Source organism: Sturnus vulgaris, chromosome 5 (assembly GCF_052056855.1).
Source record: "Sturnus vulgaris isolate bStuVul1 chromosome 5, bStuVul1.hap1, whole genome shotgun sequence".
Lineage (NCBI taxonomy): Eukaryota > Metazoa > Chordata > Aves > Passeriformes > Sturnidae > Sturnus > Sturnus vulgaris.
In genome coordinates this window covers 71,715,019-71,732,548 of record NC_142247.1, presented here as the reverse complement: position 1 = coordinate 71,732,548, position 17,530 = coordinate 71,715,019, and the positions used below count along the sequence as shown (strand labels likewise).

The following is a 17,530-nucleotide window of genomic DNA, read 5'->3' as shown; positions in this document are numbered from 1 at the left end:
GAGTTTCCATTTGCCCATTTTCTAAGTGTAACGCACAAGTCAAAAGAATCAGTGGGGAAAGTGTGGCTGCCTGCCACACAGCTCTCAAAAGAAATCATCTGGTGATGTGAGGTGGAAGACAGCGTTCATCATTAGCAATGCAAAAGAACAAGAGTTAGCTCTGCCAGCACTAATTCTTGACCACCTACTCTTTTTCTACATGACTAAGCCTATGGAAATAGCCCGCGAGAGATGCAGAGCGTTGCACTTTGTCAATACCCACCACTGCAAATATCAGCCTCTCCAGAAGACATTTTAGGCTGAACTGAGTGTGCAGTATCTCTGTCAACCTCACTGCACTTCTGTTTGTGCCTTTAAGGCAATGAACTCCCAGATCAGCAAGCGGTCAGGAGTTCACATATTCATGCCCAGTCTGCAACAGAACAGTCGCTCTTTGAACGATTTCAGGGATAATTTAAGGATCTGTATGTCTCAATTAACTCTACACTTCAGCTACACTACACAGACACAGGACTAAAGTTAATCCTCTTGTATTTGGAAAAACAACACATCAGACAGGAGTTCAGTGGTAAGAACACCCACACCTTAGAGACTAAGCAGCAAGCTAATGCGACTTCACAACAGAGCTGCTAGGAAAGTAAAATAATAAAAAAAATCATCACATAATGGCCTGGGTTGGAAGGGATCTCAAAGATCATTTAGTTCTAACCCCTTACCATGGATAGGGACACCTTTCACCAGACCAGGTTGCTCAGAAAATGCTGGGGAGCTTGACAGATGCAGAACAGAGTAAGAACAGGTAACTATGCAAGACCACAGGGAGCAGGTAGTAGGAATACTGTAGGAGAACATGCTGAAGGCTGAAAACCTCTATTCCCATCCTATCAAGGAGAATCCAGCTGTTAAGCACCATTAATATCCTGCACCTTAATTTCCACAACTTCAGACAAATTGTTCCTGCTGCAGTTTTGGGGGGGGTTTGTGGCTATCAGAAGAGGTTTGTCCTGTCCTCTCCCCCACCCCAGCCTGATCAGCTCCCTGTCTGGGTTGGCCATGTGGCAGCACGAGCACCAGTGCCAGGGACACTCTGTCCTGAGCAAGGGCAGGATTGACCCAGTTAGTGAAAACCTGCAGTCGTGTCAGCTTAAAGCAAATATGGGATGCAGCCTCAGTGTCTCAGGATAGATAGCACTTCTCTCCAAAGGGTGCTGGGAGGCGACAGAGCTTTAAATGGGTACATTTAAAGCTGAAGACAGCATAAAGAATGGCAGGAGGATGGGGGAAGGAAGGTTAATGTATTCCAAGACAAGCAAAATCATTAAGGATGACCAACAGAGCGATGGGAGATGCGCACACTGACATTTAACTTCAGCTAGCCAGGTGCCAAATTAAAATGAAGCAAAATAAACATCCCCATGAATATTTTTCTGTCCCTCAGAAGCAGTGACAAAACCTAATGATGCTCTTGAAGACTCTCCTGCTAAATTATCCACCGTCTGTTACTACCCAGACTTGCTTCTTATACTTCCAGAACAAAAAAAAAACAAAAACAAAACAAAAAAAAGGCTGATAAAACAAGCTACAGCATATTCCTCCAGCTCACCTAAGTGATGCCAAGCTCCTCAGCCTCCAAAAAGGGATGTGATTACAAAAACCAGGGAAGGAGGATTATCCACATCAAATCTGACAAGAAACAAGTGTCTGTCAGACAGAACAATACAAGACCTACAGTTTCCTACCAGGCCAGTCCTTTGCCAGTACTTCCACACCTGGAAAAGCAGAGCACTGCTGACAGCAGCACCATTCTCAGCATACATTAAGTAGTAAAAGATATTAAGATATAACAGCTCAAAAAATGAGACTACAAACATTTGTTTCACTAGCGCTCAAGAAAAAAATCCATTTTTGAGAGTACTTTTTCAGCACATTCTAAGACTTTGAGTGAAATTCCATTCAAGAAATCATTTCCACTCCAGCCTGAAATGAAGTGGAAAGAGGACAGCCTCCAGGCACTGAGATTAAGCCATGACCAAGGCAGCAGAGCAAGGCAATGATAAAATCATCACCATCAGCACACAGCACTCCTCTGGCTGCTGCAGCATCATGGTGGGCTCATCAGCTCCCTCCAGGCACTCAGTGAGACACAGACAGAAACAGCTCCCTGCTGCTTTTCCTACTTGCAATCCTCCCTTGCCCTTACAATTCAGGAGGAAGCTGCCAGTTGCAAAATGCCCCTGCATTGCAGGAAGCTGTTCACGCTCCCAGCCCAGCCAACACTCTGCTGTCTCAGGAGAGTGAGGATGAACACGGCAATTCTCAGCCTCAACACTTGTAGCTGCTCATGGAGCTCAGCACAGGGCAGGTCTCCACTGCTCTGTCTGAAGAGAAACCCTGAGCCAAACCCATAGAAAACTATTTACTGCACTTTTGGAGGACCTGTTGTAATAAGCTTCTTAAACCTGTGTTCAGTTGAACAGCTTAGTGACAAAATGATGGTGGGTTTTCATGGAAGACAACCCTTCATTTTCAAGCTATCACTCTATCACATTCTGAGAACCACTTCCAGCTTCAGTGGTACAAACCACACTGATGGGAGTCAAGCAGGTACACTGGCATCTTTCCAAAGTTATTACAAAATTACTGATTAGCCCAGAATTAGAGAATAACATCTCTGGTGCCAGCTATCCATGAAATTGGTTCACTAAGTCCCTAACTCTACTGGCATCAAACAAAGTTTTCCTCTTACACCAGCACAAATCTCCCATATTGACTGACTGCACAGAGTCAAAGAGCTCTACATCCACAGCCAGGAGCACCTCTGTTTTATCAGACTGCAATCCAAAACTGCTGCACAGGTCTTGAGAGTCACTTCAGTGCAACAGCCCCATTCTTTCTGTATCCTATTTGACCAAGAGAGAGTACATCTCCCTCCTTTTAGGAGTTGAGAGCTGTTTATATACCATGTTTTTAAGTAGAAAGCTTCCAAGTAAAAAATTAATAGCAGTTCCAACAAAACTGACTGCCCTGCCAAGGTCCCACTCTGCAAAGGAAAAACAGGCTCTGCCTCCAGTCACTGACTTCCACACAATTCTCCAAGGATTATTTTCCCCATAAGCAAAGAGAGCATCCTCAACCAAACACAGCTGAAAACTTCTGCCTGAGCACCAACTCAGTGGTGAGCTCCAAGCAGAAATCATGGTCCAGATCACCACTGAGAACTCCAGTCTTCTGCTTCCCTGCTCACCATTCCAATGACTTTCCTGAAAGTTTAAGCCCACCCTCAGCTTGCCAACACTTACATGAAGAACTTGTCTTTACCCACTCAAGTGCACCTCCTTGTCATCTCTGGGGAAAAGAGACTTCAAAAGTAGCAGTGATAAGAGATTTCATGAATTTTTATCCTTCATTACACACACACTCACAAATCCAAAAGTGAACAGCACAGCAGAAATGAAACAACACACAGACCTGCCAATTCTACTACTAAGCAAACTAACATTCAAAAGAAAGTAATATTTCAATGTGCTTTTTTTAAATTAATGGATCAGATTCCTCTGACTCTCTTACCATTCACAGCTTTTTCTATCAGCTCTTCACAAGCATCGAAGTCCCCCTTCAACACCAGTTTGTCATGCAGGTCTGTCAACATGGGGTGCTCCAGAGCAATCTTGGTTTTCTTCTGCAGCGACTCGAAAGCCTCGGTGTAGTTGTGCTGCCGAAAATGCTTTAGGCAAAGGCGAATGGCTTCCTGTTCACGGTACTACTGGAACACAAGAAAACCTCTGAGACATGGAGATTTTTCCTTCAGACCAGCACTGCTGGCAACTACCTGTGAACCTGCCCAGACAAAGGATCTCTCATCCACACCAAGCAAATTGCTCGTGAGCTCACAGAGGAACGCTGTGTGAGAGACATTACAAGCTGTGCAGGCATTTATTTTCCAACAGTATAGAAATTATACAATTTGGTATCATCCAATTTAATAAGCATACAAGAAGAGAGTGCATAGTGTCCCAGATCTCTGGGGTGACCATTATTTCCCCCCCATCTGCTTGGCCCTGCTGTTCGAGGCCTACACGAAGCACAGAGTAGGAAAAAGCCTTTGCTATCAGCGTTACATAATTCGATTGTATGACTCTTACATAACAAAATAATTTAGAGGAGTAAGTAGGTCACAGCTTTTCTGGATGCAGAAGGAAAAAAAAAAAAAAGCCGTGAGAATGGGAATACTTGCAATGACCAGCACTCCTGCCACAGAAAGGCAGAAGGCTGACCCCAAATCTTGCGGGTTCGTGAGAGTTTGTGATCAGCAGCACCAAGGATTGATGTGCATATCAAAGTTTTAACTTCTAAATATTCTCCTGCATCTTGAAGCAGAACCTCTGCTTTCTCACCACGGATGGAGCCACAGCTGTCCATCTCCCACTCGGCTGTGGGAAGGGGTAAGAAAGGTGACAGAAAACCCACGCTGGGTCAAACATCCTGGCACAGACACATGAGGGAGTAGTAAACTCTGAGTAAGAGCTACAATTTTCAAAGCTGCTAACAAGACACATAAGAAACACGGATTTTTTAAGTTGATAAGTAGCAGAACCAGTTATTTTAAATAGACTTTTCAAGTCTAAATTCTAAAGCATTAAAGAAAACAAAAAATCTCAATTTCCATCTTCAACACACAACTACTGTGGTAAAAAGCAAATGTAACTTTAAGCATCTAAAAGACCGATCAAGTTACAGACAAAAGATTTCACTCCGAAATGGACACTACTGTTAAGAATGAAGTTTATTGTATTTAAATGACTAGAATCTTTCTGAAAACTTGGAACTAACACATTCAACAAAAATTAGCGCTCTCGAAAGAATGGCTCGATAGCAAGAATCTCATAAACTGAAGCAGCTAAAAAGAAACACGGCCATGTGCTGTATTTTTAGTCCTTAATCCATCAGTATTTCACAGCTGCAAATAGCCAGAACTATGCATTTTTAGAAAACCAGTTCCCAGCCCACATAAAGGCCAAGGACATGTACCGATAAGAATGCAAGGCTGAAGCAAAGGAATATTAAAGCTAAAATAGTTTTACAGCACAACTGGCAAAAAACAACTCCTTTTCTTTCTTTCTTTCCAAGAGATGCCTAAGACACTCTAAGTAAATCTTCACTTGCATGAGTCAAGGCCAAAACCAAATTAGACTTGTTTGTTCAAAGGGGTAGCAAGCAAAAGGAGAGCTGTGCACCAGGAACTACAAGCTCCTGCATTTTTAGATCTTCCAGTTTAGACAAAATGCAGACTTGGGACAGAGGGTACCTCCTCTCTTCCACTGAGCCTCTCATGACTGATAGACTCGGCTTAGATAGCCAGGAATGACTTTGATGGAGTTTGGCCACTTGATGCAATATAAAAGTTTATATTCAAGTGACACCACAGCAGTACTTCAGAAGTTAAATGTAAAAACTTGCTTTAAGCAAAGAAAGTGTAAAAAGTATATAAAAGGCTCCTTTTTAAATGCTGTCATACAGCTTTAAAGAGATGACAACTCAAATAATAGCTTTGATCTGAAGCTGTAAATAATTCCTATGGTTAAAAACGTAATAAGAGCATGAGACTAAGACATCAACACTGCCAAATAAACTCATAGAATTAAAAATATGTATGTGCTCATTATGAGAAGTGGTACTCAGTGATAAAGTACTCCTTCTTAGGTGCTGAAGTATGTCCACTCCTCAGGAAAAAGGGGTAAGGCTTTTTGGAGGCAGTAGGCTGAGCTGGACAGCAAGGACAAAGCGCTGAGGAATGCTTCAGTCCTTATCCATTATCCCAGCTCCACTCCCCACAGGAGAGGGAGGTTTGGTTGGCACAAAACAAAAAGGAAGGGCAATGTGGTGTAGAACCTTCCTCTCATCTGATGTCACAGGCAGTGAAGAATTATTACATTTCAAAGACTCTGAGATTTCCAAAAACACACATGAAAATATTCCCACCATCTCAAAGAACTGGAAGAAACAGGTCAACCTCTCTGCCTTTCCCTAAATATGGGACAGCACATCCCTCCCAGTGGATCCAGCAACAGTGGCCTCTCCTCTGTGAGAGAGGAGAACATCACTGACACATGCACTCATCACCAAAAACCTGGCAGTGGATCCCAGCAGAGCCCATACCATCATGACTCAGTCTCTGCACTGCTGTTTGGGGCTCCAAGCTTTAGGAGAACAATGCTGGCACCCCTCGAAGAAGCTGTCTCTACACACAGTGCTGACCAGGAAAAGTGCCGATTCCATGGGATAAGATGGAGCAAAACAGATGCAGACATCATCACTGCATGACTCCTGACCAAAAAAATAATAAAAATCAGAGCTTTCTGCTTGCAGCAACTGGTCCAAACTGCCAGACACACCACCATGTGCAGAGCCAGCAAAAGGAAAACCATCAGCAGCTTCTGTCAGCTTTTCAGAACTGGACATCCATCATCAGCTGACTCATAAACACAACACTACTTGGACCATAAAGCAGCTCCAGACAACTTCCACTGTGCTGGTGATTTAAATCCTCCACAAAGCAGCTCATGATGTTGGTGTAAATGGGCACGAGCCAGGCACCACAGTCACACACAGCTTCTTCACCATTCTGGCAGCACCATGAACCAGTGAGGGAGTCTCAGTACCAATCACACACAACCTCTATCCCCTTCTAAGTTCTTCCTTCTGGAAGCAGAGATACACTGCTCCACTACTCAGTCCTATTCAGCTGGGAAGGATGTCTTCTTTGCAACACGAATTTCATTAATTGTTCCAGAAGATCCAATGCACAAAATGTGCCAATAAAATTGAATTCTGGTTGTCAGTGTGCACTTCTCTCCCACAGGAGAGGCAACTCTTATACTCAGATAAATATAGATTAAAAAAATAAAGCTTGGAACCCTTTGAACTGTCTGTCCATCAAATGACAAATGGCATAAATCATCTCATCTCACAGACCAGTGGCACTAGCCCCACTCTGTTCCAGGGTATTAAGCAAAAAAGACAGTAAGAGGGATCTAAAGTGCAAGACACCAACATGGAGTCTCTTTTAAAAGAGGTAATTTTTATGTTCTGTAACAAAAGCTGCATCTGTAACCCAAAAGGCTCTGGACTCCACAGACTGGAGTTAAAAGAATCAGAAGGCAAGAAGAGGGAGAAATGGAATCTGGTTTTGTTAAGATTCACTTCCTTTCCAATACAAATACTACTTCACTAATATTGTCCCCTTTGGCACAGTGTTCCTTTCTTTTATGTTCTTGTGATATCTACCTGGCAGGTTTTTTGGGCAATGCTGGTGGTTTTGAGGTTTCTTGAGGGTGTTTTGGGGTTTCTTGGGGTTGTTTTGTCGGTTGTTCAAAGAGAACAAACAGATAAAATTCAGAAAGTTTCCCTTAGGGTCAAAGTCAGCCATGTGGTTTCAACTATGTGTGTTTGCTGTTTTAATAGCTGATGTTCAAGGAATGAAAAGGTCACATCAAGCCAGTAAGAGAAGTTTCACAAGATTCTGAGACTGGGAATCTTCAAACAAACAGGCATCTAAAATGCAGGCCTACCTTGCTGTACCAGTTGAGGCACGGCTGGACCACATCTGGATCATCAATGCCATTTAGTTCAACATACCAGATACTAAAATTGAAGCTAGGTCCCCAGGATAAGAGTGGAACTGGAGAAGAAATGAAAAGGAGAAAAAGGATGCATAAACATCAAGCAATCAGTATTGCAACAGAATGCTTTTAAAGTTTACACAAAATTCAGTGCTTCTGACTTAAGTTCTAGCTCATTTAACATAGCTTAGGAAAATTACCAAATACATCATGTTCAAGTTTGTCATTTAAAGCAACCTGTGCTGAGCAACATTAACACAGCAGATCATTACAAAGCAGAAGCTTGCTTTAAGCAGAAAAGCAAAAACACTATCATTAAAAACAGCTCCAAGAGGCAACAAGCTTTGACAAGGATGGGAATCACGAGCATACTAGCGACAGTATTTGCTCCTCATAGTACATTTATTTCCCCATTTGTCAGCAACAATTATTTTCCCTAATGGTGAAGACAAGAAGCTTGGGTATTTTAAATTTTACAAAATTAGTAACATCTGCAAGTTGTGGAGGAGCGAGGGAGGGATAACTGTCAGTTTCTAATTTAAAAATTCTATTTTTTTAAAGCTTTAATCTGTGCAGTTTTCTTGCTGATACTATTTTAACTGAATATTGGAACAAATGGACTTGAAATACTAAAAGACCATTGAAACACACTACAGCCTCTCACCTAGGGCTTCTCTACCACTGTGGGTTAACATCTGTGGCCTTGCACTGATTTTGTGGTTAATCTGCAGGCTAAGACCTGGTTCTGCTTTTTGAAACAACTCGAAATCCCAGAAAACTTGTGTGAACTCTGACTCCTTAAAACTGCACTGAAATCAAGTGGTTTCATTTCAAATACTTTTGTTTCCTTTTTATTTGACTGTAACTGATAAACAGGAAAAGACAGTATTAAAGTTGAATGAGCAGTTACCAGCAACAGCAAGGAGTCCACTACCTCCTCCCTTGCACTATTTTTGCCACTAAGAAATTGCTTGTTGTCTTTCAAACCACCATGAAATACCACTGAGATTAACCTGTTGAACTCATGTTTCTCGGACCTACTCCTTGAGGAAATAAAAACCCTAAACTCATCATAAAATTGCTCTTGAGCTCTTACAGGTTCTTAAGTATTTATACTTCAAACAAACTACATCTATGATTGTCTGCAATGGGTTTGGGCACAAGGCACATGTTCAAACACATGTTTTTCTAAGTTTTAGAGGGTGTATTTACAAAGCTATTGCTAAAGACTCATAATAACTTCTGGGAACAGTCAAGATCCAAAGAGACTTTGTATATGCAACTCTTAATTGATTTTAACATCCCTAAGAAGGTACTTTCTATGCTCTCAAACCATCTTTTCAAACAGTTTTTTTTTTCAATTTGATTATTAAGCACACAGTGTGATGCTTTCAGAGCAGTTCCTTGTAGATGCATGTTTGTGGAGAGAAGAGAGAAATGAAGTGGTCAGAAAAGCAAAGAGTCACCTGTCTCCCATCCACATGTCACACTCTCTGCCCAAGAAATTTCCCTCTTGCTGACTTTCACCCCCTGCACAAGCTGAGTGCTGCCAATATGGTAACTTAACACCATAAAACATGACTGCTGCTAAATTCAAGTTGGGTCCCGGATATCCTACCCATTACTGCAGCAGTCTGACAAAATACCACATCTGAGGGCAACACCTTTGGTCTGCCCTCAGACCTGAACACAAAGACCAGACCAAACTGAGGTTAAATCTGGCATTTGGTCTGCTATAAACATCAAAGTCTATCCATCAGCTCACTGAACTGAAACACTCAAATAAACCACAGACCACCTCAAATGGGCCAAGACCATACATTTCCTGATGGCAAACCTGAGGCCAAATTCCAAACTGAAGTATTACCACCTTCTCTATCCACCTCTATTTCTTTGCAGCAATCCTCCTTAGAACTTACATGAACTTCTCCCAGAAAAAAATTAACAATTCACCCTCCTCTCTGATGCCAACTACAACCCCTAAGAAGTTACTGGGATGTACACAAAAATCTGGGGCAGCTCTCACCACAAGAAAAAAGCAAAGCCATCAACTTACTGACATTTGTCCTCCCCATAGTTAACTCAGAGCTTCCAACAGCCTTTTTTACCAAAAGGAAAACACAGAAATGGTGACTTTACCAGCAAGATTTTCATGGTGCAACCATCCTTTCTAAGGAAACCACATTAAGCTGTACAGGGAAGGGAAGGCAACCACTTCCCCAGCACTGCACAGGCAGAGAAAACTGAACCTGATCTTTGTAAATGACTCCATAGGAGCAGGAAAAGAAACAAAGATGAAGGTTGAAACTGAAATGTGATTTCTATTCCACTTTAGGCAGGCTGATGTGTTGTGATGGATCATCTCCCCATTTCTGAACTTCTTTCCTGACTCCCAGGAGACACTTCTCACCCTTTCTTCTGCCCTCTCTTTTTTGAGGCCTCCACAGGAGTGCTCAGATCTTCAGAAAAATCTCCTTTTAGAGCACCCACAATCTGACATACCTGGAGAGAGGAGGCACTAAGTGCAGCATGGAAGCACTTTTTTCTGCACACCTTTGAGATGGAAAATCATTACAATCAAAGATGTTGAAAGCCTAAAGATAAATAATTCCTTCACTTTTTATCATAAAGCCATCTCACCATGTTTTTTTCCTACAGGTACCGCAGCAATCCATCCTAAAAGGTGTAACTGTTCAGAACAGTTGAATTGTCACTCCACAGTGAGAGGAGCTCAGCAGAGGAAAAATAATTTAAAAAAAATAAATATTCTTCTGAGAAACAGAAGGTATTTGAGTCACTTAAACACTTCTTAATCCATACAAGGATGATTTTAGGGGATACTTCTCAATAATAGCTATGCCTAGACAAGGACTGCAACTATTTAGTAGAGAAGATAATAGCAAAGGCATTAAACACGGTAATTTTAAATACCTCTCTCAAGCTAATTTCTGTGTCCCTCATCTACAGGCAGACATACAAACAGGTACACTTGCAAAAATGAAGAAAATATCCATTTAAAAAGTATCCCTCGTTTTTGTTCCACCAAAGTCTAAAAATCTTAAAGCCTAGTTACCAAATCCCATGCTAGTAACAAACTGCAATGAGAATTAGACCTGGCATTTTTCAAGTTCTTTCATGGCAATCAGTCTTTACACCTTCTGCTTTCAAGGACACAGCAGAGAAAAATCTGTGCTTGGAGGAATCATGAGAACAGAGCCAGAAACAAAGCTCACAGACATGACAAAGATTATTCTTCGATATTTTGTCTGGATAAATACCTTTTCTCTCTCCAGTTCTTTAATGAGGTGCTACATGAAATGTAAAAATTATCTGTCAAGTAGGTCAAAAGCCTGCACAACTGGGCATTTCAGTGCTCAGGAACTGAAGCTGAAGTTATTAAACTAACAAAAGTGCAAGGCTTTTCTTGACAGAAGGAGAGAGGTTATTCTTTCTGCGTTTTATGAGCCTGAAAATTCCTCTGAAATGTGAGTAATGGAGGCTGGAGCAGGAACTTTCCCCTCTCCCAGATCTCCCCACGGTTCCTCCTGCCCTGTGCCCCCAAGTAAGCCCCCAATGTTGTGTTACTGACAGTATTGTTGTAGGTCCCTGTGCTGATCTGTGGAATCATAAAGCCAATTCCTGGTTCAAGTGCTGCAAACCCCCAACCCCAAACCTCACTGATAGTGGGATTTCGCAGTGTCAGTCCTCAAGAGTCCAAAAGGGCAGATTTTGGCCTCGTTTCCTGGCACTGTTACAAGGAACACAGCACGGTGCTTGAAATTTTGAGTTACTTTGGCTAGCAGCTTGGAAATTTTAACAAACTCAAAACACTTTCAAGCTGTGAATCTGAAAAATAACAGAATTTCGTAACAGTGTTTTGCAGTTGTTTCACAGCAAAAAATGCTCCTACAACTTCATCAACAAAATGACACCAGCCATCAACCAGAGGCTTTCATAGGTTTGGGTGAAAAGACCATTTCCAGTTCTGTCTTAGTATAGGAATTTCTTCATGGAAGACAACTTCAGGAAATGAAAGGCTATAGATGAAGGAAAATTCTTCTCAAACCATAACCAGTGAGTAAGTGACAGCTCAATGCAAACCTAATATGAACGTAGATAATGTTTATTCATGGAATGGTTTGGGTTGGAAGGGACCTTAAAGAGCATCCAACTTCATCCCCCTGACTTGGGCAGAGACACCTTCCACCATCCCAGGTAGCTCTATACCCTGCCCAACCTGGTCTTGGATACTTCCAGGGATCCAAGGGCAGCCACAGCTTCTCTGGACAACTTGTGCCAGGGCCTCCTCACCCTCACAATCAGGAATTTCCTCCTAATATCTAATCTAAATCTACCCTTCTTCAGATAAGGCAAATAAATCTTGTCCTATCACCACATGCCCTTGTGAAAAGTGCTACATGAAGATTGCATCCCAACAAAACAAGGTACTCATGTAACTTCAGAGGAAAACATCCTGGTAATAGAAATTAATAAGCATTTCAAATTCATAACAAGTTTCAACTCACAGCTACACTTCATTTCATCAGAACACACTTTCCTAGAATACAATTTACACATTCAAAGAAGCAGCCAGAAATCTTTCCATTGGCCTTTTTAGCCCTCCAGGAACTACTTGCTGGGTTTTAGCCACTGAAAAATAATCTTCCAAAAACTTAATGTTGGAAGCTTCAAAATAAAAATAAATAAATAAATAAATAAAGTTTTTAAAAAATCATTTAACTTCCCTGATGTAGTAAACCTTTAACTTGATTCCTCTGCTACTCTTGAGGTTTCCTAAAGCCAAGCACTACAGTTGCTTCCAAAAGTAGCAGCCAGAAACCAGCCCAGTGAACAACCAAATCCTTTGCTTCTCTAAGAACAGGAAACCCCACAAATGATTACTGGATTCCCAGCCTGAAGCTTTCAGTTCCTGACAAACATAAGGAGATTCACAAAGAACACATTGGAGCAAAGGGCTCCGAGGGGAGCTCCTACACAGCCACTATCATCACAGTCTTGGCAAAGGAATTACCCAACACATCAAAACACTCCTAAATTCATCTAAATTAGCCAACAGCATCTTATCTCGTTTTTCAGCAACTACCTCCTTGCTCTATTTTTAACCTTAAACAGCTAGTTTAAACCCAGTCATTCTTGTACTATCTCAGTAGGTAGGAAGGGAAAGATAAATTTACTGAGCAAGCTGAAAGGCTCCAAATCCTTGGACTAAATCCAACAACTGTAAGGCTCTTGTTCTCTCTGGCCTGCAGAAAGCAAGGAAGAGATATCCTTACCTGCTCCCATCACACATCCCAGTACCTGGCATTTGGGAGCACCCCCTCAGCCCCTGCCCCAGCCAAACAAGACATCAGGGGCTACAACCCTTCCCTGCCCCTGGGTCATCCTTAGCCAGAAGTGAGTCAGACATCGTGGTAAGAGCAGCAGGGAGAGAACAAGGGAGGCTTCTGCTGTTGCTTTGTTTGTTGTGAGTGTGTTTGAGAATGAAACTTTTCAAGCTTCTTCAGACTCAAAGGCTATCAATGCTGAAACTTTCACTGGTATTTAGCTTAGTTATTTATTTAAAGCTCTATAGCAATTCATAGGAGGACAGTAAGCAGCTTCTCCTGCAATTAGTTGACTCAACAGCTGTATTTCTGAAAATTGCTCTATTTTGCTTTCACTCCCCAGGATCTAAATTATGAAGCTACTATTTTTTATTAACAGGACTTCACTGTGTTCCAATCTAACCAGCCTAGAAGATGATGAAATGGAACAGCTATTGTGGATACTTTGCCTGAGTACAATGAAGTCACAAGTGCCAAGACAGGCACAAGTATCAGAAGAGATTATTTTCTACTCAGAATGCTGAAAAAATGCATTTACCTATCTTAATGAATCGACAGGGGAACATCTGTTCATCAATTTTATGCTTCAAGGTGAATGTTTCTTTGTTATAATCATTCTTTAAGCCACTGTGGGAAAAAATAAATAAGGTTACTAAATCTTACCTTGTATTTTAGAACTAGCTAATAAATGCAATCTAGGTCACGCCTGAAACACGCAGCTTGTTTCACACCACTCTGAACCATCAGTACACGTGCTGGACCGAGGCCTGGGCTGCTCTGCACCTACCTGTGCCTCCCTGGGAGGCAACACTGGGATTTTGGGAGGGAATTGGCTTTGGATCAGTGCTGCTCCTCTGCACCTGGAACCCTGAGACTTCAGCTCCTGGTGTGCTGAACTGCACTCTTCCATTCTCAAGAGGGAGATGGATCAGATCTCAAAATTATCACCCTGACAAAGTGCTTTATGATGCATTTATGGGCATTGTTTTCTACAAATATCAAATATTTAGTATAATTTATCAAAAATCTTAAGTCCATTTTTACTGAAAATACAAGTACAGGTCCCAAAATGAGGATTCTGATTAAACTTCAGCAGAAGGGAAACGATTTTAAATGTCAATAATTACTATGATACTAAAAGACCTCTTCCCCCACAATTGTAACAGCAATAAAGACAAATTTCAAGACTGATCTATCTAAAGAGGGTAAAAGTGTGGGAAGGGTTGTGGTAGATTCTATATGGTCTTGAATGATACCTGTAACATAGAACTTCCCATGTTTGTCCATGGCTACTCTGCTGGACTATAGATGATGTACCCCATACATTCCCTGGAGATGGACTTCTCTTCTGTAGGCCTCCCAAAATACACCAGTTCTTGCCACTCTTTTCTCCTGTACTCCTGGATTTTAACTCTCATTTCCCTTTCTCAAACAGCACAATCCTTAAAAGGCCCTTGCAAATTTACAATAGCAACTACTCAGAAGTTCTGGATAACCTGAACAGCCAAAAGGCTCTTTTTTTTAGTCCGTATCAGTACAACTCTACCAAATCCAACTAAACGAAGGAAAATGCAGGTTTCCATTTGCCTGTTTGATTTATTAAACCATCTGAAAAAGGCAGAGCAGCTGACTAGTTCAGATCTTTAAGGCTGCAGTGAGGGTTTTGACATGGGGAGGTAACTTGGGCTTTTAAAAGTTACTTCAAAGTCCCCTACACCCAGGGAATCATTTCTCCTCTGCCTCAAGCACATGGAAGGAAGGAATTGCAATCCAGCAACGCTGCACCCAGCATTCAGCTCTTCCAAATCCCCAAGAGCTTGCTCTCCACAAAGCCTCTGTGGCTGGAGCAGGATAAGGAAGGCTCCTGGAGCAAGCGTTGGGATTGCTGCCCTCTGACCTGACCACAAACACAAGGGCAGCCACTGGCAGGGTCACACCCCCAGCTCTGCCCCACTGCTGGCCATGTGTCTGCTGGGGAGACAAGGGGGAAGAGCATTTTGGTCCAGCCTTTATGACTCCCAGAGCTGATGGAATCATGTCTTACCTGGATAAGAGGTCTGTCATATTTTCCTCATTCATCCCACCAAAGACTTTAAACTTCTTTAAATTGCAGACATGTGTTTTTTCATATTTGCCAAATGTGATGCTCTGGACTATGGCAGGTCTTTCAAGCTTCAGAATCAAATACTGTGGAAGAGAAAAGGGTGAGTTTGAATATTAAAGCCAAGGCTGCAAAACACACTAAGGGAGAAGCATTACAGCCTCCAAATATTCAGTCTACAAAGCCAGAGAATGAAAGTGAAGATGAAACCTCCCCATTATGGCTTTTTTTTTTTTTTTTTTTAATTTGGTCCTGGAATGAAGGAAAGGTTTTTAAAAAATATTATTTTAAAATCAGTTTATCTAGGGAAAAAGATCTGGTTGAACTACTTATGCCTAGCAATTCTATTCAGAGCTTACATACATTTCTTTAAGTTGGACACAAGGCTTCCTGAAATCTGGCAAATAGGATCAAACCACAGAGAGTGAAGATTCAAACGCCCACTACAGCCTGAAATGAAACCTAAACTGAATACACAATTAGATAAATACAGTATGTTCCACATGCTAAGAGAACATCAAATTACTTTTTCTCTCTGGGCTGATGCTGTTTAACCACTGAACACAAAGTTTGCTGTGTGGTGAACACAGGAACCAACTGCTTATTAACCATCTCAAATAAAACTGAGCCACTTAATGACAGAAAAAGAGCTTTACATGTAAAATGATGAAAATGCTCTCCCTTGTGAACATTTGTTCTCCACTCACACTGGGTGGACACAGATTGTATATGAGTAGTCAGATTATTTATACTCAGGCCACAGTTACCAGGTTTACCAGCACTGCTGGAAGAAGAGGTCTGTTCCCATGGAAAAGCAGGTGCAGGGAAGCACTTGCACCAATCATCAGGGATCACAGAGTACCTTCCCCTACCAAAAGGCTCTTGAGGCGAGCCTGGAGACACCTCGTTTTGCAGAATACATCGAGTTTTATATCTGAAAACAATAGCATGTTTCACTCTCTTCCCTGATTTCTCAGAAATAAGCAGTGCACCACAGAGGCAAAGCACAGAACGACAATTACTCATCATGCTGGATTTTGTTACAAAACCCTGTCATCAGGACTCCAGCACAAGCAGATCAGCACTTTGTAGGACATCTCCCACCACAGGCTCTGCTGGTGGCCCTGTCCTCCAAGCAGCAGCACTGCCAAGCCAGACATGATGCCTGAGATTTGGTCTTTCATAGACATCAAGCAGAGTTACTTGCATGTGCATGGCTGCTTTCTGTAGATCCTGAGTAGAGACAGAGTAGTATCTCCTATGCTAAACATCTTAGGACAGTATCTACTATCCTAGACAACTCCATTAGTAGGGCAATCTTACCCTAGAAAGGCAACTTTTGGGAGAGCAGCAGAAAAAACTTGCTCATCCATTTAGTTCTCAGTCTTTTTATTTTTTTTGTCTCAGCCCTATAAAGCAAATAATTCTCAATCTAGGAGCAGTATTGACATTGTTCTGGAGAGCACCAGGATAAAGTTATGATGAATAAAGGTGTGACCTCAATGGCTGGTTCCTTCTACACCTACAAAAAGCTCAGCTTAAGAGAAATACTTGTACATAGAGCAGTTACAGATGAGGATGAAGACTGGATAGGTAGCAATAGCAGATTTACTGTCAAAGATGTTGCCAGCATCTCAATTTTTTTCAAAGTGAAGAAAATAAACCAGTAGCAACACTGTGAGGGTACAACAGAAGAATGCATTGGTGATTTTCCAAATAGTTTTAATGAAAAAGTTCTAGTTTTGTGAAAAACACCAACCACCTAAATGTCACAACTCACTGTTTACGCAGCAGGAAGACATGTTGTTGTCTTAAAGTACTTCCCAAACTTCAGGAAAAAAAAAAACCACTAAAATTCTATAGAGAAAACTATTTTCTAAAGTATATGAAAAGAAAGGATGAGCAAAAGGACGGTCCCTTAATGAGCAAGACAGCACTGGATACATAGCACAGCCCGCTGCCAAAATTCCCATACAGAACAGACAGTACACAATGTCTAAGAACTCCTCCTACACCATCACATCTTCCCTGCAGATTTCTCCCAAAGCTGCAAAAGTGAAGCCAGCACTACCAACAATTGCAATTCCTAATCCTGCTGGAATCCCAAACCTAATGCCTGGGCCATGAACACACACTTTCTCAAGTACCACACAAGATTTGCAAAAACTTGGGACAAATGTCATCCTGCATTATTCAATTCTTACCCTAAATTAAGGGAGAGAAAACCAGGACTGCAGTTAAATCCTTTATGCCTGGAAGGGAGCAAGGCACAGCAATTACTCCACATGGCCAGCAGTGATTTCTTAACCCTACAGATAGAGAAGGAACTCTGCTGCCCTCCTTCCCACTTCCATACATCCCACCACCTGCTGAGTCATGCAGACCTTACAAAAATAGAAGCACAAAAACTACATTCAACCTTTTTTTGTGAATTATCTGCTGATTGATATGGAAACAAGACAGAT

At 41.7% G+C, this 17,530-nt stretch overlaps 1 protein-coding gene across 3 annotated transcripts in view; it reads right to left on the bottom strand.

The window, feature by feature from the left end:
* Window positions 1-17,530, bottom strand: part of MKLN1 (muskelin 1) — a 93,084-nt gene that overhangs the window by 56,184 nt on the left and 19,370 nt on the right. The window contains exons 3-6 of one of the 3 annotated variants that reach the window (XM_014882541.2): window positions 15,009-15,151; window positions 13,503-13,591; window positions 7,569-7,678; window positions 3,568-3,760 (exon numbers count right to left, since the gene is read on the bottom strand). In XM_014882541.2, the coding sequence (XP_014738027.1) occupies window positions 3,568-3,760; window positions 7,569-7,678; window positions 13,503-13,591; window positions 15,009-15,151 (535 nt within the window). Of the gene's footprint in view, window positions 1-3,567; window positions 3,764-7,568; window positions 7,679-13,502; window positions 13,592-15,008; window positions 15,152-17,530 lie in introns of those variants that run through there. The other 2 variants (XM_088165987.1, XM_088165986.1) reach the window with 2 other exon arrangements.